The 14,035-nt window shown below is 29.1% G+C and overlaps 1 protein-coding gene across 7 annotated transcripts in view; it reads left to right on the forward strand.

Annotated features, from left to right (window-relative positions):
* Patronin (calmodulin-regulated spectrin-associated protein patronin) overlaps positions 1 to 14,035 on the forward strand; it is a 444,149-nt gene that overhangs the window by 396,860 nt on the left and 33,254 nt on the right. For 6 of the 7 annotated variants that reach the window (XM_075358663.1, XM_075358666.1, XM_075358668.1 and 3 more), the window contains 2 exons: positions 213 to 302; positions 12,149 to 12,223. In XM_075358663.1, the coding sequence (XP_075214778.1) occupies positions 213 to 302; positions 12,149 to 12,223 (165 nt within the window). The remainder of the gene's footprint in view (positions 1 to 212; positions 303 to 12,148; positions 12,224 to 14,035) is intronic. The other variant, XM_075358669.1, reaches the window with a different exon arrangement.

Raw genomic sequence — 14,035 nt, forward strand, 5'->3', positions numbered from 1 at the left:
CTTACCTACATTGAAATATTTTTTGTCATTGTACCAATTTTCATTTGTTTTGTCAATGAACCTGATTTTTAATGCGGCAGTGTTACCTTTTTTGTAGTTGTGTCTGCCTGTGTTTATTTTATTTTATTTTTTTGTTTTATTTTTTTAAATATATTTATTGTTGTTATCATTTAGTTTTGGTCTGGTTAATGTTATTTTGTTGTCAATATCAGTATTCAATCCTCCCATGCGAAGGGATTACTACAGAGGTTCACAAGACTGTTTAGCAGAAACAAGAAGAACTTCGGGTCCTCTTTACTCAGGTAAGGTTATACCTTCAATAATTTTTTTGTAATTATTACTTTGTTCATTACAACCATAAAATTTTTCTCTATTTCTATAAATTTCTTGAAAGACAGACTTTAAGTTGGTTTTTTAAATTTTTGCTGTACTAAATGGGACTAAATAATAGCAATGTATTGAAATACTGTAACTAATTGATAGAATTTAGTTCACATCATTATTTAACCGATTTACATTTCTCATGTAAGTTAAGTTCCTTTATGTAAAATACCATGTAAAGTTTATAGCCTTAAAACATATTTTTTTAAATAATTTTATTTTTCAGTTTATTATTAATAATGAATAATTAAAAACATCTTTTATAAATTGTAGAGTACGTTTCATTTACATTTAGCAGTTACTTAATTCAGGTGAGGTTAATCATATAATATTTCAATAATTTCTTTTTGTTCTTTTATTGAAAACAATAAATCTGTTATGCATGATACTTTTTTTGTGATTGTTTTTGAATGCAGTGTTTGTTGCATGACGATTATATAAACAAAATTGATTTCATGTGTTTTTTTTTATTTAAAAAAAAATACAGCATGAGTTTGAACAGTATTTAGATTAATTTTTTTAATGTTATATTTGTTATTATTAACAGGTTTTCTGCCATGATTTCTGTTATTAAGCTACAGTCATTTATAAAGTGCATTATATTTTTCACTGAGTAATGTGATTTTACTATAATAAAGTGATTTTAAAAAGTTTATTTTATCTAAACGATGTGGTTTAAAAAAACAAAAAAAAACATGAGGTACATTAATATACCATAAACTTCACACAAGATTACCGTTTCTTATATTCCTCTGAACAACTGAATACCCAAATACTTTTTCCTTTAACAGTTTTAGTATCTTAGGTTTTTATCAGTTTTAATCAACATTTTCCTGTCGTAAAGCCAATTAGGTTCCATTTTTTTGAGTAAAAATTCCAGTAATACCTTAAATGGTGTTATGTTAATTTATTTAGTTAAACTCTTAAGACACTTAAAGCATATTTGTTGTGTTGTTGAAATGCTCAGTAGAATTGTAGAATTTTGAAAAGAACTTTCCATGCATTTTATTTCTGACCAGGTTAAAATATGAATCCATTTGATCAGACAAGAGAATATATGAGTTACCCTTGTTGTGATCTATAGTAATGTCTGGCTTAGTTGTTTTTTCTACCCTGCTTTGCAGTTTTTGGATTAGTGTGTTTTGTTATCAGTGTTAAAATGTCTGTCCTGCCTTTCCATTGGTGAACAACTTTGGGAGTTTCCCTTTTTGTTTTTTTTACAGAGTCCCTACCAGGTAAGTACTGTTATTAACAAGCTTTTCCACTAGTTCCGTACTGGTATATTAGATGTGTTAGGAAATTATGTGCCTACTGCCTAAATAAAGTTCTGCTAACTCACATTATAGTTTTCTGGGGTTTTTACCTTTGTGCACACCAGTACCACCCCCCTCCCCAGTATGTTGTGAAACAAAGCACATGAAAATCATTTGTAAAAAAGTAAGATTTTTTTCCATATTTATTACATTTTCCTTTGATGTATTGATGTAGAAATACTTGTATCATAAATGCAACAGAACAGTAAGTTTTGTAACCATAGGTTTCATACATCAATGGAAAGGGTAGTTCATATGTAGGAAACTACATCGTAATGTCAGAGGGGGAAAACGCATTTATGCATTTGCCTGAGTATCTTTATGCAGGCAAAAATAGCTAAAAAAATGCATTTTATTGTAGTATTGAAAAATAATAAGTTCAGTCAAATTGCAATAGATATGATAGTTCAAATAGTGCATTGTAATTTAAGACTGAATATTGTTCTTATACTCTCATTGCACCTGCTAACAAACACCAACACATATCCAGAGGGAAGCAAAATTATCTATTGTGCATCAACCAACTACGTTAAAAAAACTTACTTTTTGTCCATGTTCTGAGAAAATACCACATGAAAATTGTTTTGAAATTCTTTTACTGCTTTGTGCACTTTTTGTAACCTATCTTTCAGAGTAGCTTATTCATTTTAGCATGGTGAAACATACTTAATAAGAGTTGAAACCATTTCCTGATTATCTGTTTCAAAATTGGTAAAAGTTAAAATTACCAGTCGATGAATAATTTGCTAAACTAGTTACAATCGTTCTTACAAAATAATTCCAAAAAATTGCTTCTTCACAGCATAATTCTCTCTACTAATTTATTAATTCTGACTTTAGAGGATATTTTACCAAGAGAGTTAATGTTCAGCAGCATAGTAGTTTCTTTCTGTTACAAGGTTTTTACTATGTCATCAGTCTGAAATAGGCTCCAGAAATCATATGGAATATAATCACTCACTGCATTCATAACATCAAGATTTATTCCAATAAATTCATTATTTGGATTAAAAGAGATCTGTGATAAAAAATCTTTTTCATTAATTACTGTTTGGGCCCCAACTACCTGTCATATTATCCCCAGATTTTCCTGGTAAATCAGTTACAGAATTTAATGGAATCTCATCACAAACCTGAATATCATCTTCAAGATTTTCTAAATTATCATTTTTATTGGAACTACACTTTAAGCCATTCCAAGAGTCCATTCAGGATTGTCGTTAATGTTAGATTTACAGGTTAGATGAAGGAATTATCTAATCCTTCAATTTTTTGTTCAATTATTCTAACAAATTATTAATAAGCTATTATAGTTTATTAATACAACACTTAACTATTAAGAGGACAAAATTACTTAGTAAACATAAAATAGTCCTTTACTCATTTAAAGTAAAAAGTAAAGAGAAAAACATTTCCTTAATTTGATTTCTATATTTATTTATTTATGTATACCAGGTTACAGAGTAACAGTACAGTGACATGATGTCAACAGTACTCTACAGAGATGCCAAGGCGTCTGTGCGCAGTCTGGCATGTAAATGTACTGGTAAATGTGTAGTCTTGAACAGACTCAGGTCTACCACTCCTGAGACATGTGGTTAATTGAAACCCAACCACCAAAGAACACGGTATCCACAGTTCTTTATTTAATTTTTACATTAACTATTTTGCAGAAAGTCGAATATTCAAACCTGGAAATCATTGATTCTCTTGCTGACAGGCATCATTCATTGTACAACTTAAATCTCTAATATTCTAGATTGTAGGAACTGAACAATACCATATTCTAAAATATTGCTGTCATTATTTCATTAAATATTGGTTACATATATGTACACTTGTTTACATATTGTTGTTCAGAGTAGGAGTTCTTTGAATTAGTAAGTAGGCGTAACTCTGGTGAGTGATTCAGCATAATTCCTCAAAGATAGATGTTATAATTCTCAGAATTTTCAACAATGAATTCCTTTTGCATCAGGGTAAATTTTAAATATTTAACAGTTGGTGTACAGCTTCATAGAGTCTTTGACCAATCTCTGAGAGTTTTATTGTCATTATTCCACCAAGAAAGTGATGACATTGGAATAGATTTACCAGTAGTGTACAGTAGCCATTCAGTAAAATTATTTATCAGTTTCTATATTATAAGAGGGAGATAACATACTTACAAGGAAGAATATATAGAAACTCAGATGATAACAGAAAGATCATGTCTGGAAATTCATGCTCAGCTAATTGCATTAGGTGCTTTTAAATAATTAACCACAATTTTATAGTCTTCATCTATACCCAAAGAATTGAAATTTTAATACTTTGTGATGTTTAATATTATTTTGATATTATCTTCTGAAATAGAGTTTTTAAAATTAAAAAATTAATGTGTTAGAGTCCTGAATCAATACTTGTTCTTTATTTTCTGAATTGGTAAGCTTGCTGTAGCATATCACAAAGAGGAGGAAAAATAGATAAGGAAGCCTAAAAAGATATGGTAACAGAGCATGTGGAAAAGCTTGTGGTTGGATTTGGATACACGCTGGAGATTGGTAAAGATCAATTGAAATGAAAGATTGGAAAAAACATGTACACCATCGAATAGAGAAGTGGATTAATTTTTAAAAAAAATCCTATTGTCAACATGTATGTATTTTTCTTTATTAATCTATAATTAAACTGTTTCTATGCAACAAAAACTAAATAAATTAATTTTGTATAAAAGAAAAGTAGTTTGACATTCAATTTGTAAATTTCTGTTAAATACGTTAAATAAAATTCTTTATCAATTTCTAAATTACAAGAGGGAAATAACATATTTACAAGGAATTTCAAATACTTGGTAATTTTTAATATTATTTTGATATTCTCTTCTGAAATAGAGTTTTTTAAAATTAAAAAATCAAGCAGTCTTTGATACCAACCGTACAATTTTTTTTACCAATCAAACAGTCTTTTTATATCTTTTTTTTTAAAAAGAAATAAAAAAATAAAAAAATTGTATTTTGTTTTACTGTCTTAAAAAAATAATAAAAAATGTTTGGTGACAAAGTTTTATTAGATTGTATTAAGCGAAGTTACATGACTCTGTCAAGACTATCACAAAGTAAAGAGAGAAGAATAAGAAATAGTTGGGAGCATACTAAAGAAAAAGTTGGAATAAATATATTTATTAAAAGAAATATAAAAAGTACACTATTTAACAAACAGACATATGATCAGCAGCTAATTTTAAATACAAGTCGAGGAAAGTATTTAATGAATTCACATGTAAATTTTTGTAAGTTATCTGGTGATTCTTTGAGAAGTAAAATTAACAGCGATGATAATGAAAAGCGATCATGTGAAAATTTAGTTTCAGAAGCTCTTAGTAAGCCAGATTTAACGTCACAAAAAAATTTATTTGTCAATAAAAATGTAAATTTTGTGAAAGAAAGTAATGAGGAAATTAATGAGGATAATGATGTAAATGTACAATCAGTAAAAAATAAGGAAAATGTAAAAGATGAGAAAATTGACATCGAGAAATATTTTAACTTGTGTAAGGAGGAACCTTTAATTAAAAAAAATGTGATAAATTATTACAGGAAAAGTGCAGAAGATATGCGTAAATTATATTATGATAACACCAAAAGTTGCTTTTATCCCTTTAGCTCCTGATGATCAAATAGAATTTTTTTTTGTTTCTTTTTGTAATTTGCATAAGTAGGATGCAGTAACACAGTATACATGGTTGCTTTAAAAAAAATCCTCAGTGCTTCGATATTTAGGCAGAAACAGGTGTGACATCTGGGAGTAAACACACACCTGGTACAATTGTAAATGTAGTAGTTGTGACATTTGGGAGTTTTCTTATAATCTACCTCACTTATCAAGAGTCTTGGGTATTATTTGTTGGTAAACACAAATAACAAATATTTTATGTTTTAAATTGTAATTGGACAATCTATTTCACAATGTAATATTAGTTTAATCGAACATTTTATACAATAAAAAAATAAACAAATAAAATAGTAGTAAAGTAAATACCATCAGATTTCTATCTTTGTTGCATTATTTCTTATCTAAGTAGGCCTACATGCCATTGTCAAAATTAAGAAATTTAAAAACCAATAGTCAATTCATAATATTTAAATAATAATCAAAAATAATACACCACTGATAGAATGAATAACTAAAAAAAGTGTTTCTGTTAACGTGAAATTCACATATTTGTTCACTATAATATTTTTCCAGTAAAAAGTAGATTACATAAGTTTTAAAAAAATTAAAAATAGCACAAGATACCTCACAACTTAAATATTACTGTTCCCAGCTGGCAGGTAAGTGGCACCTTTAGACCATCGTTCACTGGCCAGTGACCAAACCCATTGTAATGTTTTTCTGCAAATGGCATCAGCGAAGTAAATAAACATTTCTGCTACTCCTAGATCTGGAAATGTTATTTACATCATCATTGTCTAAAGTTTCTTGAAACTGCCTTTTCCTCGGCCCATGGATCAAGTATTCAGATACTGCCAAACAGTAAAACAAGAGATCTAGAATCTCTTTTTTAAGAAATGATTTTTTTTTACATTCAAGGCGGGTACTTCATCCAGATATTAACAATAGCTAGATTAAAAATGTGTAGCACAACTTTTAAGTCCATTTTCTAGTTTTGATAAAAGACTGGTAATATTCCATGAGCTGATCACATAAATCTACACCCCCCCCCCATATACTTTCATTATACTGCATATTATATTATAGGGCATGGAACAGTAAAATGCTCTTTAGTAATATTATTTTACCTCTGGAGTTGTTGCACTGATTGTGAACCGTGGGTAGTTGAAGCCATTACTATAGCTCGACTATCTTTCTACTTAGTCATATAGATTTCTCCATCATGTACAATTTCTTACAACTCATCTGGTACATAATCAAGATTGGAATCACTGCTATCCATTTCTGAATTAGGATCATCCTGGTCTAATGAACTGTTTAATATCCAGATAAACAATGATGCTATCTTTTTCTGGAATGAACAGCAATTAAGAAATGCCGTCAGTATTTCCCTTATACCATTACTGGTCTACTTGTCTGCTACTACTATATTTTTATCTTACAAATAAACTTTTATCTATTTCTAAATCACCAGCCCCTCCAGTCATTATCTGATTAAGTATAAACCATTAGCACACACTTCTTTAAGTTAGTTTTTGTATTCTACAACGGCATTTTTATTTACTTTCAATTCCTTTTCACTGTTGTGTACTCAAACACTCAGCAAGAAATGAAGTGAACAACTTTAAGAAGCAATCTATAATTAACAAGCTTGTTTAAAACTGTGTGACTACCTTTTTATCACAAAATCTATCTCTCATAGCCAACAAATACAACACAAAAGTCAGTTTGTGACTGTGAGAATCACACAAACAACATTATGGAACTCACCATATTTCTGAAGGAATGCAGTAATGGAAGCAGATTTGTGTACTGTATTCATAAGCTTAATAAAATCTATATTACTGAAGCAATACTGTAAAACAATGATGGTAAATGTACTCCACCAAAGTACAGAGAAATAATTTAAAATTAACAATTACTATTATTAGTTAATCCTTATCTTTTCCTAATGAAATTATCAGAATGAAAAATAATTTAATGATTGAATAAAAATAGTAATTAAAAGTAATCTTTTCCTAATAGTAGTTATCATTATCTAGCAGAAACCAAATTAATGTAAAATAAGAATGGCTGACACATAAGAGTACCTTCAGTTTTTTGAAAATGTTTCTAATAATGTAGACAAAAAGGTTTTGATTTTTCTTTCTCAGGAAAGGGAGGAAAAGAGGTGATATCAACTGTTTAAACATACCTTTCTGACTACAAATAGATGGCTGAAAATTAGTATTTTGATTATTAGTTTTAAAATGAGTATTTTTAGAAAATCTTTAAGAAATGTAAATCTTTCTTCTGATATGTGGAACTCAGGTTGTCCATGGGAAGGGTCCTTGGGCCTTTGTTCTTAATATTTGTAAACAAATTTTCTATCAATATCAATTCATTCTCTTTTTAAAGATGATGCTGGTGTATCTATCTATTATCAGGTGATATACAAGGAATGAAAATTCTGAATTAGTATGAAAAAAATTATGTAAGATTGTGCCTATGTAATTTATATGGTAAAAACTGTTAGAGGGTACTTCTTAGACTGGTGCATCATTGCTAATGCCTGGATAACATTTCCATTAATGATAATAGTATTATTTCTGATGTTATATTGTACAATCTTTGGGTATAATGTTAAATGAATAATTCTCAAGGGATGATTTGATTGATTTCATTTATAATAAATGTCAATCTGTATTGTTATGTATTATATGTCTTGATGAAATGCTGAAGTCATCATAACTGATACTCATATCTAAAACACTAGTATTTAACCTTGGGCTCTTTCAAAAGGTCTGGATAAGTCTTCAGGATACAAAAATGGACTATCAGTTTTTTAATTTTGGTAAATATTAACTATTCAGTGATGTTTAGTAAATTAAAAATTGTTGATGATGATTGAAGGATCAATCACTCAATTATTGAAGCAATGATTCTTCCTGAAGAACCAAGACAAAAGGAACATATCAAGTTCAATCACATGTTAAGGTTCTCTTACTGTTTTTTTCTTTTTTTTCAATTACAATGGCATCCTCCATCCAGATTCTCAATACAAGATTGTATGGTCACAAACAATATTAATTAGCAGTTTTATGCTGTTTACGTGAGGTGATCTGAAGAAAATGACTACAAATGTGGGTAAATAATTCTTGGTATTTTGGATTTTGCATCCTGATAACATTTCAGGTCGTATTTGATTACTAATTTATGATTATTTAACTGAAAACAACACACCATACTGATGCCTCAGCCTCCATATTTTCCACAAATAACACCCTGTGATGTTTTTATTTACCCACAAAATAAGTGAATATTAAAAGCACAATGATTTGCGTCATTAGATAAAATAAAGAAAAAAATCACTATTTGAACTTATCTCCACAAAAGTTTTGATTGGAAGAAATGGTGGCATAAGTGTTTTGCATACCTGAGACACTATTTTGAAAGGAACAATATCAATAAGGAAATTTTAAAAAAAATTAAAATTCTTGTTATTTTTATCACACCTCACATATGTTAAATATATTGGTACATATGTTGCCGCAGGATCTGAAACCTAACGTACTAGCATTTTGCATATATTGGCCTCTGTTACAAGCAAACTAAAAAGATTGTCATTTTCTTTATGCCTTTGTGGTATGGTAATGTATAAAACACAGATTCCATAAACTTGCTGTAGCGTATGCAATTGTTGAGTTTTATTCTAAATTATATATTGATTTTGTGATCTACGCCTACTTCCTGTTGTATAGCAGCTAATAATAGTAGAATCATTCTTGAAACACATGACTAATGTGCTATTTATGAATTGTAAACACAACATGCAATTCTAAGAATTTCATTTACTTATTTTTAATCTACTCTAATCACTGCACTGTGAAGTGCAGAGTTTTCTTAGCACATCGCTTATAATTATGTTCTAGAAGTTATTGTAGAAAAATTTATTGCGGTGTATATTTTACTTAATGAAGTGATTAAGTAAAGCTGTCAGCGATTTATTTTTACTATTTGTTGTGTGGTTTTCATTTAATGCTTTGTCATAAATTTAGTCAGTTAAATTTGTATTATTTCAATAGAGTTATTTTCTTTTAAAATGCCCAAGTTAGGAGGAAAAGGTACAGTAGTTCATAGTCAGACAAGGAAGATTGTATTCAATTTAAAATTTTTTTTTTACAAAACAATGCCAGAACCAGAATAGTGAAGAAAATTGAAGTGCTGAATACAATTGTTCAAGTAACAAAAGTACTAAAACAAACAGTCCAAAGAATTTTAGCAGAAGGAAAATCAAATGAAACTGAGAAGCCATCCATGTTCGTTTCACCTTGAAAATGTGTAAATTGCCCCAATGCTGTCTGCAATTTAGATTAGTTTGACGGGGATGCTTTGAGCCATTTTTTTGAGGCGTTTAATAAATAAATTGTTTGTAACCAAAAAATGCATTCCTACTATGAAGAGAATTATGCAAAAAGCTTGTGAAAGTGAAATTAATTTCAAAGAGAGTGAAAGATCTTTAAGGAAAATATTACGTAAAATGGGATTTAGATAGAAAAAAACCAGAAAATACTGATAGAACGGCATGACATTAAAATGCAAAGAATGAAATCTCTATCACAAATTTCCCTGTTTCACAAAGAAGCAACACCAATTGTATACACAGATGAAACCTACATTCACAGTAGTCATGTGACACCAAGATCGTGGGTTGACAAAACAAACCTTCATGATGGGCTGAAAATACCAGTATCCAAGGACTCGCTATTAAAAATTGTTCATGCTGGCAGTAATAAAGGATTTACTAACAACGCTTTACGTATGTATGAGTCAAATAAAAAAGGACATTATCACAAATCGATGGATTACAAAGTTCCGAATGGTTGCGGGAGAAGTGTATTTCTAACTTGCCATCAGTTGGTTGTTGTACTAGATAACACATCGTATTACAGTGTTCTGCTACAAAAGCAGCCAAATTTTAACTCTTTAAAAAACGATATGATAAAATGGTTAGCCAAACAACAAAGTAGCTGTTCTCCTGCTATGACAAAGACTGAATTATAGTATAAAATTACACAAAGAAAATCAAAAGAAATTTCTAATAGATGACATTTTCAAAAATTATGGTCACACAGTTATATGGTTGCCACCTTATCACCCTGATTTAATAAATGCTATTGAAATGATTTGGAGTCAAATGAAAGGGTAAGTAGCTGAAAGAAATACAACTTTCAAGATGTCAGACATTCTTAATTTAGCTCAAGAGGAATTTCATATAGTGTTTGAAGCTGAGTGGAGCAATGACTGCAAGCATGTTGTTAACATTGGACTATACAGATGCCAGTGAAGAAGCATGTAGGAATCTTCAAGAGCTAAGTAACACATTTCTGCTTACATGAAGGTGTGTAATTGTGCTTCATTTGAATAAGAAGGATAGTCCAGTACTTGTTAGTCATTTTACAGTAGATCTAAAAGGGCTAAAAACTTTTATGACGCTTTGTTTTTTATTTCTATTTATCAGTGACTGCTTCATGAATTTTATAGGAATGACATTTTTTTCTTTTAAGTGTCATGTAATCATTTTGCTATTAGAGATTCAGATGACTAGATTTAACACTTGAATTTCCTCTGTGTAATCATTTTGCTATTAAGAGATTCAGATGACTAGATTTAACACTTGAATTTCCTCTGTATGAACAGATCTTGATTGACCTGGTTATTTTGTGTCAGCTAAAAAATTACCACACAAGAATAAAGCTACAAGAAACAGTCTATGTATTTCTTGAATAGAAACTATCATTTCATACTTGTTTAGAGTAAATAGTTCTGTTGTTATATGCAACCACATCCAGGCCACCTTTGAATTTGTAATTAAACTCCGGGATTGAAACTATTATGTAATACCATGATAGGAGTGTGTTGCACCAAAAGTTTCAATTTCAAAGAAATCAGATATTTCTGATTGACCTGTAGCGTGAGAAAATAGAATCTATGCACATTCATGATTAGTAGATTATTGTTTGGTATGACATAACTCATGTTTATAATAGGAATAGTCAAATGGGTAATAACCATTTATTATTTTGGTATAAATACTTCCAATTTTTTAAAATTTTGTATTTAGCTGAGAAAACAGAGCCTAAATATTAGCAGAGAAGTTTGTTTAATATACTGTTAAAAAAAAATTGTAATTCTTTTATTATTTAAATCTTTGTGTATATGTTAAGTAAAGTACATCTCGCTATGTTGTTAGTAATTTGTACTTTTCTAATCTAGATCTGTTTTTCAAACAAATTAAGATTTTTATTCTCATCTGTTTATATTTATCATTAAACCAGTATGGTAGCCACAATAATTTTTACCTTTAAAATGGTTTTATCACTTTTTTCAATTTTTTGCAGTTGAGTATTACTTTTCAGTCAAGTTATAAGTCTGTTACCTTTACGCTGAGTAAGAAAATTTATGTAATTAAAATTAATAGTTAAAAGCTAATAGGTAATTCTGTGAAACATTTTTTGTTATTGCAACTAGTGTTTTTGCGTTCACCATCACTGATGTCTTTCATTGAAGAGGTAGTATGAACAATGATGATAATTATTGTTTGGCTAATTAATTTTTGTTATTAACTATTTGAATTTATTTATGAGAAAAGTTTGTTATAACGTATTTTATTTGTTGAACTAATTTTTTGCTTTAGTTGTTAATTAATACTTTGTTGTTTTTTAATTGTATTTAATATTTTTGTTAGTTGTTAATGTATTTCAAAGTATTTATGTGGTAGTTGAGCATGGGGATAGTTGTGATGTGGTAAATGGTTTCAGACTTGGGTGATGATAGCCGAGGTGCTTCACCAGGAAGAAGTTTGGGCCGTCGTGGCTCTTACAAGACATCTAGGGGTAAGTTTTATGCCACTGTTTGTAACAGCATCAGTCGACATAATTTTTTTTAAATTTATTTAGAAAAACACAGTCTATACTCATCAGATATTTATTAGTATATAATGACTTAATCACTTGTAAAATTATATATTTATTAAACATAAATATATAGATTGCTTTGCATGATTTCAGCACTTTTAAATTATATAGGAAAAAACTACTGAATCAATTTGACAGAATGAATTTTATATTTCTACCACTAGTTCTATTCTATTAAGTTACTAGTAAAAATCACGGCTTAATTGCTGTATATTATTTTTTAGCTTTACTGCATAATCTTTCTTACTACTGTCAAAATCATGTTAAACATAAAAATGTTTTCTAAAGTGTAAATAGATTTTAAAAGAAATAGAATAGTAAAACACAACATATTTATGATTTAGTACTTTCTATTGGTTGTTTGTCATAATATTTAATATATTTATTTATCTAATGTATTTTTTCTTTTACTGTTCTTTTTTTTCTATTTTTAGCTAACTACTTATCAATTTTCATCATTATTTAGGGTGAAGACATTTATCTGATTCTTTGGTATTGCTATTAGGTAGACTTCATAAGAAAGCTACATATTGTAATGGGTACCATGATTCGAACTCTGGAAAATTTTGACATTTGCATTTCACATTTCCAAACCCCAAAACCACCATCAGTTCAAAAGTTTATTCATCTATATATAATATATATATATTTTTTTTCACTTTCTTGTGGACACAATAATTGCTGTAATTTTGTACCAATCGTTTTTTTTATAACCCAAATGTTGCTGGAATTGTAAGAAGATGAGGGCTTGTCATATGCTAAACGTGTGAAACTTTTTTCACATGCAATCATTGTCGTAAATTGGAAGTTTTCTTAACTTTAAGATGGAAGTCTTTTTATCCCCTACTTAACATCAGTGAAATCTACCTCTACCTTCTGGCATGTCGAAAGGAATTTTTTTATTAATTGTTTTTATAATTACTGAATTTTTGAGTTTAGTTATCATGACAAATCATGGAATCTGTAAGAAAATAAAAAAAATTGTAGAAAGAAAAAAAATTTATTCAGAAATATAGAAAAAAAGCATTAACAACATGTAGTGACATAAATTATATTCTGTTAGTTATTAATTATTTTTAAACAGTTAAGTGATATTCTATGCACATTTCATTTATCATTAGCCTATACTGCATTACTTTTTTCATCATTGTCTATTTGGTTTAAAATTCACATATCTTTGGTTTTTTTTAAAAATATAATTGACTGTAAACCAATGAATGTTATGATTTATTTTTAAAAGGAATACACTTAATAGGAAATGTGATTTTGAAAGTTAAGGCTGGACTTGTAATTTCAAAATCGCAGTATTTATAGGCTATTGTGATTAATCTCCTTCAAACTAGTCTGCTTCTGACTGAACACACAAATTCAAATTGGGTTTCTACTTTTGGAAGCATTCTTGGAAATTTTGTTAAGGGTGTTAAGAACTTTTTCCTTATTAGCATGGATGTCTTGAATTGAGTCAAATCATTGAAAAAAAGTAGGAAACTCGTAGAAGTCGGGAGGGGCTAAATTAGTTTAATAGGGGAGTTGTGGAAGAACAGGAATTTGGAATTTGGCCAAACCTTTTGCAATTAAGAACACATGATTAGCTGGTGTGTTATGATGGAGGACCTCAATTCTCAATTCTTGTTTTGCCTGAGTGCAGGCCTTTTCTTCTACACATTTTCATGCAAATGTTGAAAGACTATTAATTGAACCTAGATGCATGGCATCAGTGTTTTTTTTACA

Source organism: Lycorma delicatula, chromosome 2, assembly GCF_047948215.1.
Source record: "Lycorma delicatula isolate Av1 chromosome 2, ASM4794821v1, whole genome shotgun sequence".
NCBI lineage: Eukaryota > Metazoa > Arthropoda > Insecta > Hemiptera > Fulgoridae > Lycorma > Lycorma delicatula.